This window comes from Marmota marmota, unplaced genomic scaffold (assembly GCF_001458135.2).
Source record: "Marmota marmota marmota unplaced genomic scaffold, marMar, whole genome shotgun sequence".
In the NCBI taxonomy this organism is placed as follows: Eukaryota; Metazoa; Chordata; class Mammalia; order Rodentia; family Sciuridae; genus Marmota; species Marmota marmota.
Window position 1 is genome coordinate 11,800,473 of NW_026000101.1, and position 18,675 is coordinate 11,819,147.

The 18,675-nt window shown below is 38.6% G+C and overlaps 2 protein-coding genes across 4 annotated transcripts in view; both read right to left on the reverse strand.

The window, feature by feature from the left end:
• Positions 1 to 1,150: 1,150 nt before the first annotated feature.
• Positions 1,151 to 15,203, reverse strand: Cavin4 (caveolae associated protein 4). Its single transcript, XM_015492265.2, has 2 exons — positions 14,446 to 15,203; positions 1,151 to 8,608 (listed from the first exon to the last, which is right to left on the reverse strand). Exons 1-2 carry the CDS (start codon positions 14,851 to 14,853, stop codon positions 7,925 to 7,927), a joined length of 1,092 nt encoding a protein of 363 aa, XP_015347751.1. The 5' UTR covers positions 14,854 to 15,203; the 3' UTR covers positions 1,151 to 7,924.
• A 150-nt stretch (positions 15,204 to 15,353) lies between these two features.
• The window catches only part of LOC107147750 (myb/SANT-like DNA-binding domain-containing protein 3), a 137,840-nt gene continuing 134,518 nt past the window's right edge, over positions 15,354 to 18,675 (reverse strand). For all 3 annotated transcript variants that reach the window (XM_015492262.2, XM_048783299.1, XM_048783300.1), the window contains one exon: positions 15,354 to 16,475. In XM_015492262.2, coding sequence (XP_015347748.1) covers positions 16,391 to 16,475 — 85 coding nt within the window. In that variant the 3' untranslated portion in view covers positions 15,354 to 16,390. The remainder of the gene's footprint in view (positions 16,476 to 18,675) is intronic.

Sequence of the window (18,675 nt, forward strand, 5' to 3'; positions counted from 1 at the left end):
ACGTGTCCACTAGGTGTCAGCCTTGACCTGCAGTGGTGTTTGTTAGACCACAGCCAGGTAAACTATTAAGGCATAAGCCCAGACTCTCTTAATGGCAAACACTTGGAGTCTGGGTGATTTCCTTTGCAGTGTGAACCAAGAGGAGAACTGTAGTTAGCTCTTTGTGTGCAAGGCATGATTTGATTTTTCAACAAGTAAAAATGCCATAAAGTTGAGCATGTCCCTCTGCTCAACATACTCCAGTGAGTCCCCTTCTCATTCAGAAGAAAAACCTTGCAACAGCCTAAACACTGGCAGCCTCCCACTCTTCCTTCACTTCAGCCATGCTGTCTCCTGAAACACCCGCATGGTTAACTCCTTAGATTCAAGATGTGTGACCACCTTATCAGGGGGGCCTTCTAGACGCCCTTTCTAAAAGAGCAGTAGCCTTCTCTGCCCTGCCACAACACTCTACTCATTGCTCTCAGTTCTCTTCACAACACTTAACATCATTCACTATTATCATATTCATTTACCAATTGTGAGTCACTCTGGAATTATCAGAAAACAGGGACTGTCTGCTTTAGTCTTGGAACAGTACCAGACTCATACGTGTTCAATAAATACCCATCAAAAAACAAATGACCTCAATCAAAGATACTCAGAGGTCAGAATTCAGAGACATTTGTCTTTATTCAGTAAATACTTATATTTAATATTAAATTAACTTCTAATATTAAAAGACACTGAACTGTGAGAGGTACAAGAGATACCATCTTGCTGATGAGAAATGCAGCTTTTAAGTCCCTTCCACATAACTCAAAGTATCGCAGAGAAAGAACACACAATAGTATCAAATGCTTTACATAAAGAGCTATGTATGAGTCATAGCTGCACATCATTCATGAAAAACAATGGAACAAAAGATATGATGCATGCATTTATCCCTAGACACTTCATTTACTACCTGCCTCCAAAAAGAAGATTGTGCAATTCTTAAAACCTCCCTGGAAAGATGTTTCTGTAGAGTAGGAACCTTTGAATCCCTTCTCCTGCATTTGAAACTCATTTTCTTTTGATATCCCCAGTGACAAAAGACCACTCCATTACTCTTCTCCAGATTCCTCAGTGTGCGCTATTTAAAATATTCCTGGCTTTGATCCTTAATTCACTATGAGAGGTTTTTTTTTTTTCCTATAAGAAGACTTATGATTAAGTTTCATGATATCCATTCCATTCTCCCATTCCTACACCTCATGCCACTGCTAAGAAAAAAAAAAATGTGATAGTCATATTTTCTGCATAAAATTTTGAGAAAAATTCAGGAAAAAAAATCCACTAAATGCACACGGCTTAGTTTTCATCAAACCACAGGAGTGAACCACAGGCTCTTTTGGACCCTAACCAATTGTAGCCTCTCTCCAGCGACTCTAACCTCACAGGTGCCATCATCCTAGAAGGAAAAGGAAAAGGGATGGGGAGAGATGCTTAAGCAGATTATTACTGGAAGACAACTTCTCTTAATATGGGAGAATAACTAGTAAATCTTAGGTGAATGTATTATCTAACACAGATTTCTGTGATTTCTCTGTGAAAAATGATGCATGAATTTCAAGCAAGAATATTTTGGTATATTTCCCTCATGAATTTACAATCTATGATTTATTTGGATATTTCTCTCCTGTTAAAAGAAAATTTAGCCCTATATTTTGACAGCTGACAAGCATATCAGTGCTTCCTTCTGAAATCTTCTCTACTGCTTTGAACTAGAACCAAGCACATTCCATGCATAATTCACTTAATTTATTTCTTCTCCTTATGGGAATGTTGTAAATAAATTGGCCACTTGAAAGGTGCTAACACAATCAAGTGACACATTCATTTCAATAGATTTTTACTTTACCCTTAAAAAAAAAAAAACCATAACCAGGGTTTGGGAATTTGAATCTTGTTCAGATAATAGATCTAATGAGACCCTGATAATTTATAAATACTGGCCTATGAGAGATTATTGGGATAACTTGGCTGCTTCACATTATGCTGTGGGCAAATTTCAGCCAGGACTGAAATAATACCTTAATGGACTCACAGCAAGAAACTGAGCCAAAACCTATAGACTATGGTGCTCATTCTTGAAAATCTTCTTGAAAAGACAATAAAAACTATTCAAAAGAAAAGCTTAATTTGCAAGTTAGACAGCTGTAAAATCTTTACTCCTTCCTTCTAACTGCCATAATTTCTCTTGAAAACCCACGTCACATATTTATATTTTAGCAAGTTGCATATCCTGCCCTCTCTCCTGGATTGTCATCTGTAATGACCAACTTGCCTTCCCACTTCCATTGGTCCTCGCGGAAAATTGGCACCTCACCTATGTGTCTAAACAGGTCTCGGAAGTAACAGCCAAGTTCACTGGGCTACATTTAACTCTGCACAAGGCCTCAAAAGCACAAAATAGGCAGCCTTCAAATTGGATCTTATATCCTAGTGGTATGGATATTTCTGGCCCAGGGTTCTGACCCCTCCACCTCCTATCTCTTGCTATGTGCCCAATTAAATTGGGAGTCACGTAAGAGGGGAGGCCCCCAATGCCACTGCCCTCCCTGGCTGAATATGAGGCAGGCCTGTGGGCATCCCTGCCACTGATGAAAGGAACTGTGCCTTCTGCGTGGAACCATGCTCTTCCCTGCTGCCACACCAGGGCATGTGGGTCCCAGGGACAAGAGAGGATTTATCCAGTCTTGGCTCTATAGAGAATTTGCCTGATGCCCTATATTTGGGGGATTTATTGGACATTTGCCCAATCCTGTATGAAGCCTCCATCAGTCAAAATGTTGGAGGGGCAGAAGAATGGTTGCTCCAAACCCATCCTGAATGCCTAAAACATTTTTGATGTTGTGACTCAGAACCAATGTGACAGACACTCGGAGGGATCACATATGAAAACAAAGAACCCATGAGGAGCTGGAGGCTCTTGCTGCAAAGCATGGCAGCTGATTTGAGCAGCAACCTGTATCTGGGCAACTGGCCTTCACTGATGTAGCAGGTTACAGAAGCTCGTATTGTGGTGACAGCTGAAATAAAGAACAGCTTGGGTTGGAGTTCTCAGGTGCTCATAAATGGTTAGAGGAAAAAAACACAATCCATTCTAAAAAAACAGCAGTAGTTTTCTTTCTGGAACACACAATGAGCAAGCAGAACTCTGGCCTTGGGTAAAGAAAGAGATGGGGGAGAAGCTCTTAATGGCCTACAAAGGACGGTTCTGCTTCTCAAGGACTTGGACGTCCAGGAGATGGAGGGGGAGGGCGAGGTGCTTATTACAACCAGGAAGGGAGCTCTTGGATGCAGGGCTGCTGCCAGGGTAGGGAGAGCCACCATGGCTGCAGGGAGCACTAGCATAGGAGATCTGAGCACAGGCTCAGCTATACTGAGGGACAAGTAACCAAGGCTCAGAGCAGAGGAGCATCAGGAACATGCCTAAAGTCACAGAACCTGGCCTTTCCTGTGTCACTGATTGGCACAGCTATGTGTCCAAGTCAAAAGCCAGCAATCCCTTGCTTCCCATCATAACCCAGGCCCAAGTTTACCCCCTCCACAATCTCAGTTCCAGTACTGCTCTCCCAACTAGAAAAATGGTCTCTGCCCCTGGTGTGTTAAGGGTCTCCTTTCTGAAATATCCTCCATATCACTCCTTGACTTAAAAATCTCTCCATGGCTCTCTATGGCCCTTGATATAAAACTCCAAACACCATACAACCTCGGTAGCTGCATCCTGTCTAGAATTCCATGTTACTTGGCTTCAGATTCTTCGAAGTGTCTCATCTTAAACAGTACTTTCTCTAGTTGTTCCTGACAGCCTTTCCCCAGACTGTGAGGTGTTCCCTCAGCTCCCCATCATCCTATCTTGAATCTGAGCATGACACATCCGTCTCCTCCACCAGGAGAAAACTTCCTTAGGCACAGCGACCACATCTCTCATCTGTAGATTTAGGATACAGGACACCGACACACAGGAGGCTCTCCGAGTGCTGGTGACCCAAAGATGAGCAGACACAGTTCCTATCCTTGAGAAGCAGTCTAGTTTAGAAGACAGTTACACAAATAAACCACAGTGCACTGCACGTGCTAGGGCAGATGATCAAAATGCTCTATAAATACCCCCCATCTCTACAGTTCCACCATCTTATACATAGCACTAGTCACATTGCTCAATTATTGCTGGACTGTCTGCCAGAACACTGCAAGTTCCAAAACTAAGGATTGGGAAGGAGATGATGAGATTCCTATTGTCTCTGAATCCTTAGTTCCTCACACAGAATCTGACACACAGTATTGCTAAATATACTCAATACATGGAGTAATTAAACATGCCTTCCCTAGGGGATGATCACAAAGCTAAAACAAGGACACTGACATTACTGCTGAACTTGAAAGTCATATCCCAGAATCAAAGGGAAAAGTGACCCTCCAGGCAAGACATACAGCCTAAGTATCAAGTAGCACAGTAATGAACAGAGGGGTAGGAGTGGGTGATGAGCACAGCTGATTTTAGGAAAACATACAAATACAAAGCCAAAAGATATTCTGCTACTCTATTCTAGAATCAGTCCTAATAGACTCACAGTGGAGCAGCTGTTATCCTAGACCTCCTATCCACCACTCAAGAAGCACACTGATAGATTCTGACTTGGAAAGGAATGCTATAAATCCCCTCAGCCATGACATAACTCAGAGATGATCCATAGAATGACCCGAAATTTTACATGAAGCTTTTTTCATTATTCATTCACTACAGACCAGATACTATCACACCTCAAATTCAAACAGATCTAAGATAAAAACCTAACAGTTTCATTCCCCTTACTTGGGGATTGGAATCTATCCAATTGGAATTTTCTTTGCAGGGTTCAATAAAAGCAGCTATAGAAAACATGTCTCAGCAGCAGAAAAAAAAAAAAACAGACCCATGATTTTATCTAATGGAATTGCACAGTTAACAATGGCCCTGAGACATATTTTACATAACACAATCCATGTTTTTTAGTTGATAAGAATTACAATGAACTTTGGGCCTTGTTCTAAACCAAAACCTTTAATGTGCATGGAAGGCAAAGAATGAAGTTAGAATGGTTTGCACTTTCATTCTGGTTTTATTTTCCATTTGGGGGGAGCTCACAGGAATCCCCACATAATACACTCTCAGAACGCTCAACTTTCATGTACTTTATTTCACTTCTGCCCTATTTTTCTAACCTATAATGCAGAACTGGGCCACTATCCATTGACAAGGAAAACACCTGGATTATCACATACAGGAGACAGACTTGCACTTCCCTTCCCTCCTCTGTCCACTCCATGGAGATGCACCAGAGTGGGCTCCATGTTCCTGTGTGAGTGTTGTACTGCTCTGCCTCGTACCCGCACCAAGAAAGGGGACAAATGTTGCTAATGATTTCATCCAAATAAACTGTTTAAAGTCTGGTATATATAATTTCTAAAAGAGATAAGTACATCAGTAATCTGTTCTGTGTTGTTTTAAGCTTTTAAAACAAGATATTTCCTGGAATATCCCTTACATTAAATAAGATGCATGATTTTGCAAATTATCATCTTTATACCAAGAAAACAGGGTGAGAGTAGAAGAAATTATCAATGTGGAATTTAGGAATGCCCTAAATATAAGAAGAAGTGTCAAGAGACAGAAGAAACATGGAAAACCTGAGCAGCAAGAAAGCAGTACAGGATTACCATGAACCGTCAGCGACATGAAATTGTTTTAGTGGTTTCCAGGGTTGCACTAAATCTAACATGAAGAAGAGCTGACCGGTTTATAACTACTTCCTCATCAAAATTCAAATGCACCTATATGAGAAATGTTCCATAAAATGTCAAGTCTGCTTATATAATGGTCAGTAAGCAAAATTCCCTGACAGTAACATTTACCAAAAAAAAAAAAATTGTTTTAACCCAACTGATAAATATTCTACCTAGTGATAGAAAAAAACTTGCCACTTCTTTACATTAATTTCTTTACATTCTTCCTTAGAAATGTACATGCTACAAAAAGGTTACTACATCAGACTTTGTTTGCATGTTGTTGTTTGATTAGTAAAAATATTTATAACTAGGACACTGACAACAAACTTTGCAGTATGTCTTTTTAAATTCAAATTTATTATGGCTCTTAAGAAAATGTATGATTAAGGCATCCAAGCTCCTTTTAAGCTGTAATAAAAATGTTTTCAGATTTATTCTTTCAAAGTTTTATTCAATGTTGTATACACTTTAGTTTTCAATATAAAAAGATAATGAGATGAACAATTTATGATTTTATGTATTCAGGCAGAATGAAGAGAAATCACGCTAAATCAAACTCCCAAACTCAAACATCTGGGTAACTGAGTCAAATATTTTAAAGCTGATTTGTGTGTGCCTGTGTGTACATGTCTATGTTTATTATTTTTAACTCTACATGATTATCCAAAACTGATCTGAGTGAGGGAGATTAGTATAGCCAATTACTGTCAAACTCTTCAAATTCTAACAATTTCATCATTTCTTTCATAACAAAAAAAAAAGCAGAAGTTTTAAAATGCTGTAAGTACAGAACCAGATGACCCTTTCTTTCTTTCTTTAGCAAAAAACAGCTAACTTCCTGACTACACAGATCTAAAGCTAACAGTTAAGTGGAATCTGGTTTCCCCAAAGCAGCTATGATGAATGCCTGTAAACATGTTTTAGACAGCTAGGCCCTGAAGGGCTCACTCTGGGAAACAGAAACCTTGGAGGTCATTTCCAAATCCACTGCATCACAGCTGACTTTAGAAAGGCCACTTGACAACAGAGCCACATTCTTACATCTCATGCTCTTCAAACCAAAGTTGCTGTATGAGCTGGGGATGTGGTTCCATGGTAGAGCACTTGCCTGGCGTACGTGAGTGTTCTGGGTTGGATCCCCAGAACAGGGGTGGTGGGGGTGCTGCTATAGTCCACCACAGATCTAAATCCAAAAAAAAAAATAGAAAAGGATTTTCCGGGGAACATTATAAGACCCACCTAAAACCCAAAGTTTGGTTTTAGTCTTTGGTGAAAAAAAAAAAAATGGTCATTTATTTTTCACTCTTGATTCTGTGAAGACTCCTGAAGACCAACTTTACTTTCTGTCCAACCGAGGCCTGCAGTGCCTGGTGCTCAGGGCTTCTTCAGAAGGTCTAAGTATTTGATTCTGATTTTGAGGGAAGAGTGTGGTTTCTGTTTCTCTGGATGTGTTTCTTGTTCCCCTAGAATGTGTAACATTTCCCCTGATCTCACAACAGCCCTCTGAGTAGGACAGACAAACCCTTTCCATGTCTATCAATGAGATTCAGCAGATGACTCACCAGGTGTCTCACCATTAATAAAGCTATGACACTAAAACCAAATGTTCCAGTTCAGAACTTCAATTTTTTTTAACGCAAAAGCTTCAAAAAGGGGTGTGACTCTTTACTTACAAAATAACCTGTTGATTCAAACATCTGGATTAGTTATAGTCTCCCCTTTGAGATTGGCTACAACATTAATCTAGACCAAAATTTAGAATTCACTAGGAAATGATGGGCACAAATTTGTCCTTCATTTATTTTGGATGCCCAAACATCTACCTGGCCTGAGTTAGGCAACCACTTTCCTGATGTCCAAGAGAAAGGTTAAACTTAAAAAGCCACAGCTGCCACAAGAAAGAATGATGAAAGAGAAAAAGCTGCTGGAATCATACAGGCTCAGGGGAAACAGAATTCCCAAGGAAGTTACAAACAAAAGTATGCAACATTTATATGATCTTCAAGATTTTAAACATAAGAAATGAAATAGCCCTATCATTTTTTTTTCTTACACAGCATAAAAATAAATGACTATTCAAACTAAAAAAGCATGATTAAGGAGATGTAGACTGACTCTGAATTCCTCTTTATGAAGACTGCTTTAAATCTAACAAAAGTGACTCATCATCTTCCACTCTCACTTGAGGTTTAAAAGTAACCTTTAAAGGCTCTGGGGTTGGGACATCCCCTCCTTCTCGGGGAGCATACCCCACCCTGGTGGCCTCCTGTTCTGTGTCACTGGGCTCATCAGTGTGCAGCTCATGGACAGGGCCCAGAGATGGGCTCCCTGCAATGATATCCACGCCCATCTCCCTGTCCCCATCCAGACCTTGGGTCACTGTGGGGTCCTTTGCTTTCCTCAGGCTACGCATCTTAAAAGCTTCCTTTGAGGGAGCAGCATTAGAAATAGACTTCTTAAATCTCTCCCCTGACTGTTTCAGCCTCTCCCCTGACTGCCTCAACCTCTCCCCCGACTGCCTTAACCTTTCTCGCCTCTCTGGAGTCACTATTCTAGTTCTAATTCTGTTCACTTTCTTGTCAAAATTCTGCCGTGTCTTCTGCATGTTTTCTTTGGAAAATGCCTTTTTGATGTTATCAATGCGCTCCTTGCCTGACTTTCTAAGCCTGGCAGATCTGCTTTCTTCAACATAATATTCTTCATCCGAAGAGAGATCTATTGGGGGATCAAAGGCTTCATCTTCCTCCTCCTGATTCTCAGTTAGGTTTCTGTCTTTAACAATAGACAGAGATGTTGGACACCGAATCTCTTCCTGAAGGACAAAAAAAAAAAAAAAAAAAGCATATTAGTGCTTCATTTGTAGTAGAAAAACTCTTACCTATGGTCAACCTGCAGACCTCCTCCATAATCCTTTCTCTGCTGCTCCTTAAAATAGACTCCTATAGTGCAAGAATTAAAATCAAGAACCAATAAATGGGATGGATTCAAACTAAAAAGTTTCTTCTCAGCAAAAGAAACAATCAGGGAGGTGAATAAAGAGCCTACTTCTTGGGAGCAAATTTTTACCCTGTACACATCAGATGGAGCATTAATCTCTAGGGTATACAAAGAACTCAAAAAGCTAAACACCAAAAACACAAATAGCCCAATTAATAAATGGCCAAGGACCTGAACAGACAATTCTCAGAAGATGATAAATCAATCAACAAACATGTGAAAAATGTTCAATATCTGTAGCAATTAGAGAAATGCAAATCAAAACTAAGATTTCATCTCACTCCAGTCAGAATGGCAGCTATTAAGAATATAAACAATAATAAGTGTTGGCGAGGATGTGAGAGAAAAGGCTCACTCATACATTGCTGGTGGACTGCAAACTGGTGCAGCCAATATGGAAAGCAGTATGGAGATTCCTTGGAAAACTGGGAATGGAACCACAATTTGACCCAGCTATCCTTCCCCTCAGTCTATACCCAAAGGACTTAAAAACAGCATACTACAGGGACACAGCCACATCAATGTTTACAGCAGCACAATTCACAATAGCTAAACTGTGGAACCAACCTAGATGCCCTTTAGTAGGTGAATGGATTTAAAAAATGTGCTATATATACACAATGGAATATTACTCAGCAATAAAAGAGAATAAAATCACAGCATTTACAGGTAAATGGATGGAGTTGGAGAATATAATGCTAAGTGAAATTAGCCAATCACAAAAAAACAAATGCCAAATGTTTTCTCTGATATAAGGAGGTGGATTCATAGTGGGGTAGGGAGGGGGTGTGCATGGGAGGAATAGATAAACTATAGATAGGGCAGAGGGGTGGGGGGGCATGAGGTTAGAAATGATGGTGGGATGAGATGGACATCATTATCCAAAACACTTGTATAAAGACATGAATGGTACGAATATACTTTGTATACAACTAGAGATACGAAAAACTGTGTTCTATATGTGTAATATGAATTGTAATTCATTCCACTGTCATCTAACAAATTGGAATAAAAAATTATTTTTAATTGGCCTTTCTCAGGTTTCTCACTCGTTGTCCCTTTTCTCACACTTTATCTTCACCTTCCCCCTTCTCCTAAGATGAAGACCCATCTAAACGATGATCAGACTGCTCCACCCAGATATAACAGACACCTCAAACTGAGCAAGTCCAAAAATCAACACCCACCCACCATCCTCTCCACTTCACTTTTCCTGTACCTCCCAGCACCAGTAACCATCCACATGCTACAGAAGACAGAAACCTCAGAATTGTCACACCAAAGTTTCCTCTTCTTGCCCCACATTCAACAGTTTGCCAAGTATTGTCACTGTGTGTGATAACTCACCTAGTCCCCTCTCCCTTCACACTTTTCTACCAATGTCTTAATTCAGGTCCTTGTCATCTGAGGCCTGAACCTGTTCACTAATTCCTTACTTCTACCTCTTCAGTTTGAGCTGACCCTACTTTTCCACTTCTCCAGACCAGCAACACACAATACTCTCAATTCCTCCAGCACCAACAATGCCAGATATGTCAAAAGAATGAGAATTGAACTGGAAAACATAACACACACGGATGGCCTTGAGAGTTAAACCAGACCACAGATGTAAAGAAACCCAACTCAATACCTACGGATCACTTCTAAAAATAAACAGGCAAAACTTAAAGACCATGAGCTTTTAACTACACCATGAATGACGGTTTTCTAAAGAAACTGTTCCTACTTGAGATTAATTCTATTCAATTAAAAAAAAAAAAAGAGAGCTGGGTTGTGGCTCAGTGGTACAGTGCTTGCCTGGCCCATGTGAGACACTGAGTTTGATACTCAGCACCACATAAAGATGGATAAATAAAATAAAGGTATTTTGTGTCCATCTACAATAACAAAAAAAAATTTAAGATATAATAAGTACACTAGAGGGACTGGGGTTATGGCTCAGCAGTAGGTGCTCGCCTCACACGTGTGAGACCCTGAGTTTGATCCTCAGCACCACATAAAAAATAAATAAATAAACAAGTGAAAGGTGTTGTGTCCAACTACAACTAAAATATAGTTTTTTTAAAAAATATATAATAAATACACTAGAAACACATATACACATATTCTAAAACTTAGCCTGACAGTCAGGAAGGAATCCCTGGAACCTTATTTCTTTGAATACTTACTTCAAATTACATTCTTTGGCTACAGGATTGCAGTGTCTATGAGCTTAAAAAAAAAAAGCAGAGGTGGGCGTATCATAACTCTCTGATGAATCAGAGGCAGCAAAAGTAGCCCCCCCCACCCCCTTCCTGACACCTGCTGCAGGGAGTAGCTTCAGCAACACAGTGTGGGTTGGTCTGGCCTAAAAAAGGTATAATTAGAAAAGGAAGGAGCGGAAAAGTAATTACAGCTTGGTAGGGAAAAAACCCTCACAATCTTGCTATGAAAACTTCAGATATAGCTTGCCTCTGAAATCACACACTCCTCTCCTCAACTACACAACAAATAGTATAAAAATCAGGCTTAAAACCAAAGCAAAATGCCAGGGACAGTGGTGTATGCCTGTAATCCCAGTGGCCTGGGAGAGGCTGAGACAGGAGGATCACAAATTCAAACTTAGCCTCAGCAACCTAGTGAGGCCCTGACTCAAAGTAAAAAATAAAAAGGGCTGGGGATATAGCTTGGTGGTTAAGCATCTGTGGGTTCAAACCCTGGTACCCCACCTCCACCCCCCAAATAAAAGTAAAACAGATGCAGAGTCAGAAAAAGTAGTTGCTATGGAAACTCTGTTACAACTCTTCTGAGTTAGCAATACCATGAGTTAATGGGAAGAATCAAAGATTGTAGTTGATCTTCAATTATATTTGTTTATAAAAGTCTAGGTTAAAAAAATTTTTTTTTTGTAACATGTTTTTGACTCAAGGGTCAGAGTAAGCTAAATTTGACTGAACATCCATATATCCAGGGGATTTTAGGAACATATAAGAATCTAAGGGAATAGTCAAATATCTCCCTTGGCCATTTATGTTTCTGATACCACAAGTACAAGAAGATATAATACAATTCCTAGCTTGCAGGATGAGAGGGGTCATGATGAAAATGTGTTCACATTGTAACTGTTTAAGAAATGCCAGGTACTTTTTAAAATGCCAATGTTCAGGATTGGACGGAAACTTAGCCATACACAACTATAGGAGATATGAAATCAAAAGATTACAGCCAAGAAAATATTAGTAGAGGGAATGTCTCCACATAATCATTTATACACATTATGAAAATTTTAACTAATAACAACCAACTATGTGCATGTCATATACACTGTTCTAACATAAAATAAATTTATGAATCCAAGTTCTATGTCCATTGTTAAATGTCAATATCTTTTCTCTATTTGCTTATAGAAGAATGGCAGTTGCTTTTTTTTTTTAACTTTTTCTGGTAGTTGTAAATGGACAGCATGTCTTTATTTTATTTGTGGTGTGTGTGTGTGTGCGTGCGTATGTGTTTATGTGATGCTAAGGATGAAACCCAGTGCTCATATTTGCTAGTCAAGCGCTCTGCCACTGAGCTATAGCCCTAGCCCCAGCAATTTTTTTTTTTTTGACAAACTACTGTTTACTCTGAACAACTTAATTTACAAAATCTTCATGATATTATACCTTACAAGAAATGAGATTTGCCTTAAACTGTATCTCTCAGTTCCTTTAAGTAACTCTAGGGGCTCAAAAAAAAAAAAGTACGTTGCTAGTAAGTTATAGGGAATGAACAGGTGAATACAGAAACATAGCAACTTAAAATAAAGGAAATATGTTGATGGACAAACAGAACTTTTAGGAAACCTCTTCACTGAAAGTTGTGTAAATCTGGGCTAGCACCTGGTCCACTGCTTTGTACTAAAGTCCTCAAGAAAAATGTCAGATGCCAAGTGTGTTTCCTGGCAGGCCATGTGCAAGCAGAGGATGAGATATACCCATTACTGCAAATACCCCCAGAAGGAGAATCAAAGAACTGATATCACATTGTTCAATATCAAATCTAGATCCTCACTACACATACTTAACCCTGGACCTGGCCTCTGAAAATGATGTGAAATGTTTCAGCCTGGAGAAGGGCCTCTAGGGACCTGGAAGGAAAGCGAAATGGTAAAGACTGCTAATGGAATAGTCCACTCTGTCCACCTTTGAAATCAGCATCCTTCTCTTTCCTTCCTATTCTTTTCCCTAACTAACCTACAAGCACAAGCTTTTAAAAACAGATCTAAAATACCTCTCTACTACCCTAGTGTAACTTTTATCAGTCAACAGAGGGCTATGGAGAACTGACCAACGCATAGAGAATACTGTGCAGAGTTATAGGCCACATCTCTAGTAGTTTGCAAATATAATCCAACTGTCTTCCTATATCATTTTGTTTTTATTCTTCTATGGTTTTTCCCCTATGCACACAGGCATCCATCTTAAAAATATAGTTTTAATATGTACCGGTGAACATTCCTGCACATATTTCTGATGTCATGCTTAGAAAAAAATTCTTTGACATGAAATTTTGGAGTTAAAGGTTTGGGTACTTTTAAAGATTTTACTATACATCACAGAATTGCCCTCAAAAAATGTTGCATCAATTAATACTCCTGCCAGCAGAACATGAAACTGGTTGTTTTCTCCTACACTTAAACTGAGCATATGTTTTAGTAACTTCCAGTGTTTAAATATGTGAAAGATGAATTCTGTTCTTACTTATTTCATCCTTTGTGAGCTGCCAGATAATGACTTTCCTGGTTTTTGTTTTAAACTGTGGGAAGAGAGTTCCAACTTTTCCTTTTCATTTGTAAGAGTTTTAAAAATATATTGTACATATTATGCATTTGCCATGAATATGCTTCTATTTCGAAAATTTTGAGTGCTGAGCAGGATTCTAGGAACTTAGCTCAATATATTATTATATTAAATAAGCTAAGTAAAGAGACTTTGCAATCAGATAAATAGTATTTTATGTGACTTTTGTATCTTTGGTATTATAATAACAATGTAAAAATGATTACTTGATTGTTAGGAAATAGATATTGTTTCTTATTATGACAAATGTAAAAATTCCCATAGACAAGTATATATTCTGAAAAGTTTGTATTTGGGGTTTTGTAGACTCTCCATGATGAGAAAAAAGATTATTGTTGGGGTACTGAACTCCAGTTTCTTCTTCATTTTTTGTTGTGCAGCTGATCAAACCCAGAGCCTTGCACATGCTAGATAAGCATCCCTTCCAGTTTCTTCTTTTTTGCAACAAGGAGGTGTTTTAAACTAGAGATCTCTTAGGTGGTCTCTAATTCTAACATTCTCAAAGACTACAAGAGGGCATCATGCTAATAAGGCTAATATACTAAAAGAGCTTCAGCAATATTAAATTTCAAAGGGAAGAAATAGCCTAAGCTATGAGCCACACAGTTCACATTACATGAAATGGTTGAGAGCTCAAAATACTGATATGATAGATAGTGCACTAGTTAACATAGAAATGGTTTTGTTCTGAGGTCCCTTCTAATACAGAATTCTACCGCATTAATATATACAATGGCTAAGATGTGACACTGGAAACCTCTGATATGACCTGTTGACAATTAAAGAATATAAGAGATAACAGAAATCAAACTGAACACAAGTGCAAGCTTACCTGGAATATCACCACACGGAATTTATTTTTCTTCATTATTTCCTCTTGCTTGGTTTCAACTTTTGTCACATGAACTTGCTGCTTCTCCACCCGGGCCTTCACATCTTTAATGTGAGCACTGACTTTTCGTGTTTTCTCAAACAGCTTGTTAATGACATAGCCTGTATTGCTATGTGACTGTGAAAGCTTCAACAGGTCAATCTGAACAGATTTTATGGCATTTTCCATCTCCCTGTGTCTCTCTTCTATTCTCTTCTGGCTTGCCTGCACAGTGTCCACAATGGTAGCTACCTTGTCCAGCACAGTCACAATGGTAAGAGCAGCATCTTGGTCTTCATCCTCGGTAATACTCGACAGGCGATTCTGGGGGATTTTATCAACATTTGAAGCAGACCCATTCTGTTCCATTTTATTTATTTCTTAGTGAAAGATGTCCTACTGCAATCAATTCAGACACCTGGAGCACAAAGCCAGCTCAATAACAGGCAACAGAATTGCTGAAAGGGCTGGAAACCCCACCCCTGGAGAACGGTCAAGTATTTATAACGACAAATACCCATACGTGACTGTTCTGCAATATGAGCCCTTGCAAAGGACCCGGGACTGTTCCAAACATGCTTGCTGACTGACTAAGGGACTCAAATAGGACTGTGTGGGCAGAAGAGGAAAGCTTTTTTAAAAAGTTCACTAAAGCCACCATGTTACTAATATTAAGCCTTGAAGCCAAGTAATAAAGCAAATTCCAAATACGGGCTGAAGCTTTTGTCTTCAGATAATTTCAAGCAGTATTTGTAAAACAAAAGGGGTTTTATGAACTGAAATCTGCTTTTCCTACTAACTTTACCTATTTTATACACTGATATATCAGTATCAAAGAATACTGTAAATAAACACACCAAAAGAGGCCATATAGTGAAAACATTATATTATAACATGCTTTTCCAAACCAAATATTAAAATTAATATTTAATTTCAATCATTATTCTTTAAATTCTACATGCATATTTTTGAGTATCTAAACTACACATTAAACAGCTCAATACAGTCTACTCACACTTTAGACCTTTAAACACCAACAATCTACTAATATAGCTATGACTACAGGACAAATTTGGATAGAGATCTTAGGTCATTTTTAAGCTCACTTTAAGAGCACCAATCAGTAACAATCATTTTTGTATTTACAAACACTGGTACAATTTGTTTATGCATGTTAAAACAAATATTTTGTTTAAAAATGAATGTGTATTAAAGTAGTTTCACTGACAGTGTAGGCTTTATTCCAATCTGTTTGTTAAAAGCCTATTTTAACAACACCTAAATCTACTTTTCAGTGATCTGTCGCATCATTACTACCAGGTACTTTTTCAAATTATGAGAATTATCTTTTCGAAGAGAGGAATAAGCAAATTCCAGTCCATACATCTTATAAATATTTCACATCTAACACACACAGCTTTACAGTTCATGCGGTAGGCAGTGTCTAAAAAAATCAGGTACTAAATCTCAAAAACATTTAAATATCTATTTAAACACAGTGTCTTCTAGAATTTTTTTTTGTAAGAAAAGTAATCTGTAAACATCTTTAATTTTAGTTCATGCTTGGTCATTTGCTGTGGTTATTGTAGAAGAAGTGAGTATGACTTTATAACCATTTGTGAAGTGGGTCCATTTTTGCAAAAATATTACATTCCATGGGTAAAGAACTAGTCTTGGAATTACCATGTGGTACAAATTCGTTAAATCAATTTCTGCATTTAAAAACATAAAACAAAGACTTCTAAACAGTCCAAAACTGTTGTAGCTGAATATTCTAAATACAGGCCAACAGTACTACACTAAAAATGTCCAAAAATAAGGCCTCTGAAATAAATATTCCCATTCTTTAAAAAAAGACATAATAAGTGTACATCACATGGTCAGTGTACATATAAAAGTCATAAATTTAAACCATTCTGGATGAAGTATCTGAAGTAAAATGACCTAGGTTTTGCTTCTGTCGACGTCCTCTATTGTTTTTGGGACACTTTCTGTTGCATCAAGGAACAAACAAAAGGAAGAAAAAGACAATTTTGAGCATTTTGTTAAGGATATTTCAAATGTTTTCAAAGTAGCACACACTTCACACATAAAGCCCCATTGCATGCAATCACATGACAAGCAAACAAGAAGCTATTTGGTGCCAAGATAAGATGAGGGCAAACACAATGTCAGGTTGCTACCCTCCCCCAAAAGCAGGACACTGGAAGGATCAGACATATGGTTAGGGCCAGACACAAACAGAACTCGTTCCCAGTGTCCATCCTACTGCATCTGTACCCCTGAGGGAATGCCCTTCCCTCCTCTGGCCTGGCAACTCCCCAGCCACATAGATTGATAACATGAAATCAGTAACAGCAAAAAGGGCCTTGGCTGTGTACTTCCCTGAGCATTATGGCACCTTCAAAATGATTTTTAAAACAAGCTTAAATGAAGGAAGATAACAGGAAAAGTAAGCTTATTAGCCTCAGATATGAATTACTCTACATGTTACTTTATTTTTATTTTTTTTAATAGTACTACGGATTGAACCCTGCTCTTTACACATGCTGGGAAATCACTTATACCATTGAGCTACATCCCCAGCCTGAATGCCTACTGATTTTAGAAAAAGAATCAAAAGGAGATGTTTCACACTGTGTTGGGCACACCACAGAACCCCTTGGGAACTGGGACCCCAAGGATAAGGGATATTCCTGGATTCTGCTCTCATTTTACTGTGATTTTTCTCTATGGCATTGTAACTGCTCTTGTGCCTGCCTGCTAGATTGGAAACAGCTCCTGCTATGCATAGGTGCTATATTATGTAGACTAGAATAAAGGGGCTGGGATGAATTCTGGTAATTTGGGGTTTAGACTTTGCTACTAACTTGCTATGCAATCTCAATTTTCCTCTATGTAAAATATTAAATTAGGAGTTAGACTAACCTCTATAATCTCTGGTTATAAAGCAATTCATAATCTGATGGAAAGTCCTATAACAACCAGTGTTCCTACTCTCACGTTCCATACTTTTACTCAATTTCAAAGAGTTGCTTTGCCTTGACTTGAAAGCCTTGATGATAATACTTCCATTTTATGTACAGTTTTCAAAAGTTTCATCTTGCTAATCCTCAAAATTACTTTGAGGTAAACAGAGCTGGAATCATCTCCATTTCATAAATTAGGAAACTGGTAGACCTCTTCAACCAGCACTAATTCACTAGGACCTTGTGCTGGAAAAGTTCCAACTTCCTGGGGCCATGGTTTTTCTTCTACAAAATAAGGGAGTTTGGCTAGGATGACACTGAAGGTCCCTGCCAATCTGTTATTCTGTGAGTCTAAAAACATAAAAGATAATTCCAAGCATGAAAGAAAGGATGGCTCATGCAGTCTTGGTTAAGTTGGTCAGTGGGAACATTCTTTTAAAGGAAGATTCATCACAAGCAACACCATGTGATATGTGGACAGCTGTCCCACAATGGACTGTGTGGAAGAGGCACTCCTTAAAAATTCAATGGAGATAAGTTCAAGCATAATTATAACATTCCAAATCCAAGACTGCAAGACATTCTAGGGGAGATGTCACAACCAAAAAAACAAGGAAAAATATGTGATAAAAGCCAATGAGGGCTGGGGTTGTGGCTCAGTGGTAGACCCCTTGCCTGGTATGGGGCACTGGATTTGATCCTCAGCACTACTTAGAGAAATAAATAAAATAAAGGTATTGTGTCCATCTAAAACTAAAAATATTTTTTTCAAAAAGCCAAAGAGATGATTCTTTGGTTGTAGAGACAGTGGGCAGTGAAGACTGTGGTGTCCCAGTGGGCAGGAAGGCAGCAAATGGACGTGGTCATAAACTCGAGGGTACCAACTTAACAAGTACCCACTAGGTAATTTTAATTTAGGAGTTGAAGATTACAGCACACTGAGAGTAGAATCACAGAGTAGGGCAAAGGTGAATTAGGGGTTACAAAAGGGCTGAACTAATTCTATGACCTTGAAAAAGGTACTTCTCAACTCAAAACTTCTCAAAGTGAGTTTAGTTTCCTCACTTTTCCAAAGGAAGAGGTTATCTCTAAGCCATTTCTCGGTGTCTCCAACATCCGTTGATCCTCTTAAGTTGGCCTATCACCTGGCCTCAAAAATCTTTCCTTCCCTTTATTCCTTCTTTCATCTTCCAAATCACATACTATCCCACTCCTGCTTTTA